Below are 9,399 nucleotides of genomic sequence, written 5' to 3'. Positions count from 1 at the left end.
CACTAAATAAACATATTCATTTCAAGATGATAACTATAGACACCACTCACATATGTGGATGTGATATTAGATATTACGGTCTAGGTTAATGCTCGGCTAGCATGCTAACATAACTCTTACTATTGCTGCAGTAAATTTGTATAGGCTACTTTGCTTATGCATATAGTACCCAGTTGACTACAACAACATGAGAGGAAAAATTTATCGAATACATGTATTGATGGATGAAATTGTGCAATAGAGCGCTACAGTGGTGATGTACTAGGCCAGCCCGGAAATTAGAATCATCCTGGTTTAATTGGCTTTTGGACTGATGCCGAAAATAAGCTCTGTCACCAAGAAAAGTTTATTATTCTTCGATGTTTTGTTCATTATGATAATCTTCAAAAAATTAATATGAACCTGAAGCTTAAATACAATTGCCAGAAGTAAAAAGATAAACATAGGCTAACGAACTACACCATGGTCATATGACTTCAACATCACCATCACTAAAAAAAAGCTTTAAAAACACATACAATGGGGTATATATTGTAGAATAAATATGAATGTAAATATCTGTGCTTGATGTCAGGCATTTAATGAAAAACCGATTTAAAAAAAACTGACTTCAGGACAGAACCGGAAGTGCTACAACGCTCAGTGTTTTAGCTTACAAAAATACATCAACCCTGCACCACTCTATGCCAAAGTCAATTAGGTTCAATTCCCAGGTAAAGCAAGAACTGAATATGTACCTTGAAATTGCTTTGGATAAAAGCATATGCCAAATGCATGGACCTAGGCTTAAATGTAAATTAATTTATTATTATGAGATTTTCCGTTACTAATTTTTGTTATAATTGATTGGCAGTGCGTCCGCTCATACACGCGTTGCGCCAGGTTTGACGTAAGACCTCAAACCCCATTGGTTCTCGCATTTCACGTGACCGACCTAGCCGCGCCATATTTGAATATACTCGGGCGGGAAAAAAATTCGACAGCGTGGTCAACGGAAGGAGTATTTTCAGTGTATACCAACTCTTATATTTACTCGCTACACAAACCTACTTTGTTTTAAAATGGATATTCTGAAAATCATCGACTCGAGGGTGTGAGTAAATTACATCATTATTTCATTATTTTGCAAATTACATTTTTATTTCAGGTATTTATTTATTTAAACATAGATAAATATTTGACCAGTGTGCAAATGTTAGATGAAGCTGTACGCTGACTGTCAGTAAAGCTGACTGCAGTGCCATAACAGAAGGACTGGTAAAGCACAATAGTCTGTGCAGCTCTTAAGGTTGAGTTGTAATATGTGAAGAATGAAGTCACTCAGTCATTTCTACTTGTTTATGAACGCTGTCGTAATCGTCACATGAGAGATACAGATTTGATTAGAAAAAAAAAAAAAAACAGAGCACGAGAAATTAATTTTGTCCACGAGAGGGCAGCCTTAAACAGGCTTGACCCAACATGTCAAATGACTAAATCTGGATGGAAATAGTGTGTTCACAGTGGGTTGTCTCTCTGGTTGGTCTCAGAAACATGTACCCCTAACTATGAGGGGAGATCTTCATCCTCCTCTCAGCTCCAGAGCACAGCATCAAAGACACCTTTCATCCTTCATCTGCACACCTCTGATCTCAGGCATATCAAGTGTTCCTGTTACCGTCCATATTTATTTTCTGGTTCAGGGTCAGGTTGCCATCATGGTTCATACGGTATATTTTCAGACTTAATTTTGAATTGGTTCTTGGTCCGATGCAGTGAGTTAGTGATCACTTTATAGGAGGTCCAGTTCAAGCATTTCTCACGGTTTTAAATTGTGGGAATTGTGTTATAGAGGTGTAAAATGAATGCACATGAAGAACAGTTGATTAAAAATGTCATAAATATTTACATTTGAAAAAAGAGGGCACAGTAGACACACCACTTGCTGTAACGCATCTGCAAAGTTTATTGACACAGTCATATTTGACTCAGACATAACAAAGCTTCATAAACTGATCACAGACTTAAAGAAGAAAACAAATCTGAACATGGGTTTGAGTCAAAAACTGAATGCCACAATAAGCTGAGACATTTCTCGTGACTAAATCACTACTGACCTCATGGACTCTATGAATCAATGATTCAATTAACAGCCCTTGAATGAACCCTAGCTGGGAAAGATGAATCATACCTCTTTGATTCAATATTAGATTGGTCCCGCTGTTCACCAATGGGTAATGAGTGAAGGAAACACACTGGAAACAACAATTACAAGAATAAAGAAAAGCAATTCCAATCATTTCTTGAAACATGTATATATAATAAGATAAAAAAGCTTCTGTTTTCACCACCATTGAAAAAATATTCAGATTTTATCAACATTGAAATTGAAATTATTTAAGGTTGGGGTGATAATTTATGCAATCCCTGATCCCATTTGTGGTTACTTCACAAAACATCAAAACTTATTTTTTTCCTGAAACAAACAAAATTATTGGCCAGTGTGCGAATATGGCTGTTTTCATTATATCTAGAGCTTTGATTAAAAATAATTCAAAACAGGAAAGGTAAATGACATCCGATTCACACACCGTACTCTACACACGGTACATAAATAAAGTACATTACAGGGTCGACAACAATCAAAAGTGATTCCAACTGTGGCGTGTCGGTAAGGACAGAAACACAATGATTGCCCTTATATTACACCCTAAACTGTGCAAAAGTCATACGTTACAAAACTGGGTGGAAAGAAAAATAAATTCGGGGGAATATTGATGATCTTTTAGAGTGACTGAAATTTACAGAAAAAGTGCAAAGAGTTTTTTCATGAAAAACTTGGGTCAATTTGTCTTCCAAAAATCTTAATGAAAGCTCTAAACACAAATATTGGGCCTTCAGGACATTTCCAGAACTGTATGAACTTTTAGCAAACTCAGTTCGGTAGAACAACCATAAATAGACACCTCCGAACAAAATATGTTGCCAATCATAAAACACCTGATATCAAAGGGAGAGTTCATAATCTTTCGTTTATCTTGTTCCCAACAAAATCTGGTTCTGATTGTTTACTGTGAAGCCCCTGGTGGGTGTACTGCTCAGTTCAGCATGTTGGGTACAAGAAAACCAGCACAAAATTCAAGAAACACACTTCCGTATAAACCACAGAGGACTGACAAGCAAACTGTACAATCATAATTTTCAGTCCAATAATTAAAACAAGAGGGAAAAAACAATAATAAAAACAAAGCTATAGCAACACCTCAGATACAGCTATTCTAATAGGTTCCTCTAATGAACATAAATTAACATTCAAAAGTGAATCACCACTCCAAACAATAGAGTAAAACTCTGAACTGAATTTCCTGTCAAGAGTGACAGGACATTTTCTCGACATGGTGTTAGCATTGCCTGAAGGAGAGCTGGCTAATACTAATAGCAGCATGAATTTAAGCGCCAGTCATCACGATTGCTTTACACAAGCTAACTTGCTAATTATGAACAATATTAGCCTGCCGTCCATTGTAGTTCACTGAAATTGCTCTTGAGTCGTTTTAACATCCACATCCACACGCACACACAAATGCACATAATCATGTCCTCTTTTGCTTATTTCCCATAAATTGTAAAATATGATCTGGATTTTTATAAAACTGAGACTTTTCCAGCTGTTGATGTGGATCATAGATTGTGTGGGATATTGAAGTGACGTTTGTAGGGGATCTAGAACCAAAAATCAAACCTGCTACTGCTGTCCGCTGACCTGGATATTATTATTTTTTATTTTAAATCAAATTAAATGAACAGTACTATACATACTACTCTAAATACAATTTCGACTATATACCATTATTATTATTATTATTTTTCAGTATGCAGACTATGCACCTCAATGGACATTTTTTTTTATTTAGAGGGAATATTTGCTTAATTGTCATGAATAATGTCAATGCAAATATTAAATATTTAATTGTCTTGAAAACAAAATGCAATTTCTTTTTTTTTTTTTTTCTTTTTGAGGTGAAATATGACAGACATATTCTTGGCAGGCTTTGTGAGATTCATCTAAGCATTTCACCTTTACAATATAAAACTGTATTAACTTCATCAATCTCTCAGTGAGATAAGGGATGTAGTTCACCTCTCAATGGTCCTGTCTCCTAGAACATCCAATCAACTATGTTTTACAGCAACAAGACTTTCTATACCTTAATTGTCCTTAATAAATAACCCTGAGAAGCTGTTTGGACACAGTTTGTAAAGATCCAAAAGAGACCTCTCCTGTCAAATGCTACTTTTAAAGGGGTCATGAACTGAGAAATCAAAATTCCCTTGATCTTTTGACATATAAGAGGTCATCGTACTATAAAAACATCTTGTAAGTTTCAGAACTCAAAACTTTCTCATTAGTCTAAAAACAGCTTATATTGAAGCCAATCTGCCAAAACGACAGCTTGAGGAATGTGCTGCTCTATGACATAATAAAGCGGGTAAACCCCGCCTCCACAAAAGAAGATCAACGCCTGCTTCCACATCACTGCCTGTTTAGCTCCGCCCACTGATTCGCACACGTATTGTAAATAACGAGAGAGACGAACGCAGGTCTACACAGAAACCAAACAATAAAGATGGCTCCGAAGACAACAAGACGCTGTGCAGTGCCAAATTGTGGACAAACACAGTCATTGCATAACCTTCCATCGGATCCCAGCATTAGGAAAGAGTGGATTAGCTTTATTTTTAATGAAGTTCCAGACTGCGTCAGTAAAAGGTTGGTCGTTTGTTCACTTCATTTCACCGCGGATTCGTTTACAAACAAGGCACAATTAGACGCCGGACTTGCTGAACGATTGAAACTAAAAGACGATGCTGTGCGACTATATTGGATCCAACATAGTCGCACCACACAAGTGTGAGTAACTGTTTTTATTACGTGATCACTATTGCTTTGTCTGTTATTACAGATCGTTTGATATGAACTGAGTATTTATGTGTTTTTTACCTAAATCACAGCAGCGTCCATCTATGAAGGATGTAGCTGTCAAACATACACAACTGTTAGCCAATCATAGTAGTGGGCGTTTACTTCTGAGTCTACAATCCGCCACGCCTATTCAAACAGAGCGTTCTGATGAGGGGGGTCAAAACTGGACAGAAAATAGCCTATTACTGCTAAAATATTATGTTTTTTTGATGTAAAAATCTTGAAACAGTACAAAAAAAAAAAAAAAAAGACAGTTCATGACCCCTTTAATATGATTTTGGCTTTGGGGGTGAGTCAAAAAGAAATTGATAATCTTTTTGATAATCAGCTTTTTTTCTTTCTCCGCACCAGCAGGAACACTGAGCCAGCCTTTTTTCCAAACATATTCCATTCCAATTTGCTATTTCATCAGTGGCTTGCACTCACTATTATCCCCATACACACCATTTTTGGCCTACAGAAACTGTCGGCGGTGGGGTGCTGGGAGAAATATGGATTAAATGGGCAAATCAAATATCCTCTCAGCACAAATGACTCTTTCATTGGTTAATGCCTCAAGGCTGTTTTCCTTCTTCCTAGATTTTGCTCTCCATGGCAACATTGCAATTGCTTTAGCAAAAAACCCAGAGTGTGCGTGTTCCGATCGACAGTCAAGAACAAGTTCACAGTAAATCAAGGTTTGATTAGGCCAACATGTTTTGGGGTCGTGAGATGAGGTGCTCTATTTAACCACACTTCTCTATGGCGATTACATTTCCCAGCACCGTTGGATCAATTAAGATATTCAATATTAATGTTCTTTAAATGAGTTGTTATATAACTGTATATATGTATATCTGCCACATGACTCATTGGTTAATCATTCCTGTGTATTTTTATAACAAATTATATCTCTTTAATTACACCACAATGTCCTGCTTGTAGAATGCACGCATAAGCGAAATTATAGCGGACCATTAGCTGACTTCACCTGCTACCTGCCAAAGCTTCATATTACATTACGAAACACATGATCAAATAGTCATCAATGCACAAAGACCTCCATATCAACTCACTTTAGAGCATGTAATAAAGGCAAGCTTTTGGTTACACAATTAGCATGAAATAGTGAGGTATGAAAAGCACTGTTCCTTATTATCTGTATTTCTGTCTCAGCCCAGCACAGACAAAAATTGTGAAACACTGAAACACTTTTGTATGAATTTCAATGGTGAAAGTGCTTTAGCTGATTTGACTAGAGAGGACAGCAGAAGGAAAAAATAACACTGTAACACCCCCTATTGAATATGAGTCCAGCTTTAAAGGATATGCAGCTATGCTATGAATGAGAGTCTATTATGCAGTCTATTATGGCTCACAGAGAAGGTAGAAGAAATGGGAGATGTGCAACCTTGATTATCTCCTGTGTCACCTGAAATGTCCTGAATTCGATGAGATACTGTCTATGATTTTTGTGTTACGTCAGTTGAAAAGCCAGATGCTTCTAAAAAGCAGCAACATCACTGGTTACCATAGCAACAGAGACTTAAGCATGAAATACCAAAGACCTTTGTGAATGGATGCCTGAGCCTTGAAGGTTCAAGGGGTTCAAAAGTCATCGCCATGGGAACAGAGACCCATGCAGTGCCAGAGCAAGTCCCTGAACTGTGACACCAACCCTCTCTTGAAACAGAGATCTATTAGAGATCCTTAATGGCCCTTATGAGACTTGGGTTTGGGGAGTGAGGCCCCCCCCTAAGTGCTCCGGTAGGTCTTAATAATGTCTTTGATAGCTCTCCTACAGATAGGACAGCTAGCGTTGGCCATTTTTTTGAGGCGGAGACCGCAGGTGTAGCAGAGACACATGTGTCCGCAGGCGTAGATGACGGTGTCCACTGTGTTTTCATAGCAGATAGAACACTCATCCGGCCATGAGCCTGAGGCAGATGGGAAAGTGGGGGATTTAGGGAGACTGACGGGTGAGTTGGGTGTTGTTCCTGTGACAGAGAATGACAGAAAAAAATTGATTACCATTTATTAATTTATAATTATAGCAGTTACTTCAGGCAAGTAGATCCCATAAGGCTTTCAAGACAACAAAGGATGCAGCAGTGACATAAAAAATGGTCCAAAATAATCCAAGTCTTCTAGGCCATAAGAAAGCTTTGTGTGAGAAAAAGACCAAAATACAGTGCCATCTTTATCATAAAATCTTAAAATGATCTTAACTTCATGCTTATAAATGACAAATGCTACTTAAAATGTGCACATTTGTTTTTCCAGGAAATCCTAAAATGCAATATATGTATGAAAAGACATGCAGACCTTCAGTGGAGCTGCAGAAGGCAGCAGAACAGCCACGTTCATTAAGACTGGGCTCTGGACTTCCATTGCACAGGCCTGAGGGTGAAAGGGGCGAGGCAGAGGGTGAGCCAGGGCTGGACGGGTCACGAGCATCACCCAAGAAAGTGGAGCCTGAAAATACACATAGTATATAAACAGGTGACATTTTTAATGTGATTCATTAAATTTATTTTGTTATAAATAATGTTAAATAACTATGTAAATGGTTCGCAGGGCCAAACTTTTGACTATGATTGTGATGGCACAAACTTTCCAGTGCAACCCTGTACCTTTAAACATGACTTCTGGCCTGTAGAACTGTGCTTACCGAGTCAAATATTGTGTAAAGCCAATCAAATCAGAGATTGCTGTAAAAAGTTTTGCATGTTTTGTGTAATATATATATCAGATGGTCAATGAACATTGAGCATTTCAAAATGATCTTTCAAGGAGCTGTAGCCTATAATAGAAACTTCAAAAAAGCTGTTATTGTAACTGTCACCCTCTTTTCAGAACTATATAGTATTGTGTAATGGCACAGATGCTGCATTTGTGAATGTTATGGGGGTGCTTGTTTAGTTAACAGATCCGACACTCAGGCAACCAAACGAGAAAGCCACCTTGCATTTTAACTAACAGACCTAATCTATACAGCTTGAATAAAATGGAACGGCAATTTGCTCAGTGAGAGATCACCATTTGGAGCATTTATTGATTTATTCACTGAACTGCAAATAAATTCAGCCTATTTACTGATTGGTTGCTCATATAGCAACATGTAGTGAAAAATACATATTCAGTTTTGTACAAAACAGTACTTTAATATAAGGAAATTTTTTTTTGATATGGATTGTTTTGTTACAATACATGATTAAATATGGTGTATGTGACCAATTATTGGAGGGGAGGGGATCTGTTTAAGTTCTAATAGAATTGTTAATGGAATCATTAGGAAAGTCATTAATTGGAATCTGAATCGGAACCAGACTCATTAATTTCCTAACAGTTTCCACCCCTAATTCTGGGGCTTTTAATGTAGTCTGTAGAGTTGAGACTGAATTAAATTGAAGAGACCTCATTTCTAGTATACTGGATCTTCTGACATATATGTGTATGTATATGAGAGGGAGAATTGGCTGAACTGAAACTAAGCTGACCTAAAATCCATGAATACATGATCCTCTGAGGCTAGTGTGTGTGTAGTGCGCATTTACTCTGGATGAGGTCTATGACAATATTAGATGCAGGGCTCGCAACATTTCAAAATCCCTGGTAGCCCTTCGGGCAGGCATTCTTCAGATTTTGGTAGCCCAAAAATGAATTTAATTAGCCCGAATAAAAGATATTGTATTTTTTCTTCAAATAACAAGTCAAGAGAGTAGGGGTGCAACGGATCACAAATCTCATGGTTCGGATTATATTACATTATCATATCACATTTTGAGTCACAGATCATACTACATAAAAAATCTGAACGAAACAAAAACAGCAGACGGGCTGAATGAGACTCAAATGTTACTCTCTGACAGCAGGTGGCGCTTAAACAGCAGGTATTTATAGGCTGCTGCCCCTTTAAGACCGAACGCACGGATCCAATTTAATGATGCACGTGCGATTTCTTTCTCCACTGTTTACGTTCAAGACATGAAAACACTTGCCGAGATAGTTATTTTGTGATAATTTTGCATGTATGTGTCTGTTCAAGCTAAAGAGGAATCAATTCTGTGTTCGTGCTCTGCCTGAAACGCCGCTCTGTGCGCGCTTTGAGCATTGAACTGAATTCTTCATGCACATGAATGGTTTAAAACGCTTCAATGTTTAAATTGGTAAGACTTAGTAACACGTGTAAATGATAAACTATGATCCGTTTCACCCCTACAAGCGAGTGAACAACGCGAATCAAGGAAGGGATTTTATATCACTATTCAAGATAGCCTGTCAGGCAGGGCAGTGATATATTTTGGTAGCCCGACTGGAAAACACAATAGATTGCTAACGGTTGACTGTTACATTACAGTACATAAAATTTCACTTACCACATAAACAGAGTAAGGGGAGATGACTGAGGACGATGGCGAATGATTTGCAGATCCTGAGCACCACTGACAAACATA

The 9,399-nt window shown here is 37.6% G+C and overlaps 1 protein-coding gene across 2 annotated transcripts in view; it reads right to left on the bottom strand.

Annotated features, from left to right (window-relative positions):
* Window positions 1–5,843: 5,843 nt before the first annotated feature.
* The window catches only part of LOC107746052 (E3 ubiquitin-protein ligase NEURL1-like), a 56,955-nt gene continuing 53,399 nt past the window's right edge, over window positions 5,844–9,399 (bottom strand). For both annotated transcript variants that reach the window (XM_016560107.1, XM_016560108.1), the window contains exons 5-6: window positions 7,268–7,417; window positions 5,844–6,939 (exon numbers count right to left, since the gene is read on the bottom strand). In XM_016560107.1, coding sequence (XP_016415593.1) covers window positions 6,698–6,939; window positions 7,268–7,417 — 392 coding nt within the window. In that variant the 3' untranslated portion in view covers window positions 5,844–6,697. The remainder of the gene's footprint in view (window positions 6,940–7,267; window positions 7,418–9,399) is intronic.

Source organism: Sinocyclocheilus rhinocerous, unplaced genomic scaffold, assembly GCF_001515625.1.
Source record: "Sinocyclocheilus rhinocerous isolate Xijiao unplaced genomic scaffold, SAMN03320098_v1.1 scaffold1880, whole genome shotgun sequence".
Taxonomy (NCBI): Eukaryota; Metazoa; Chordata; class Actinopteri; order Cypriniformes; family Cyprinidae; genus Sinocyclocheilus; species Sinocyclocheilus rhinocerous.
This window is presented reverse-complemented; position numbering and strand designations above follow the sequence as displayed.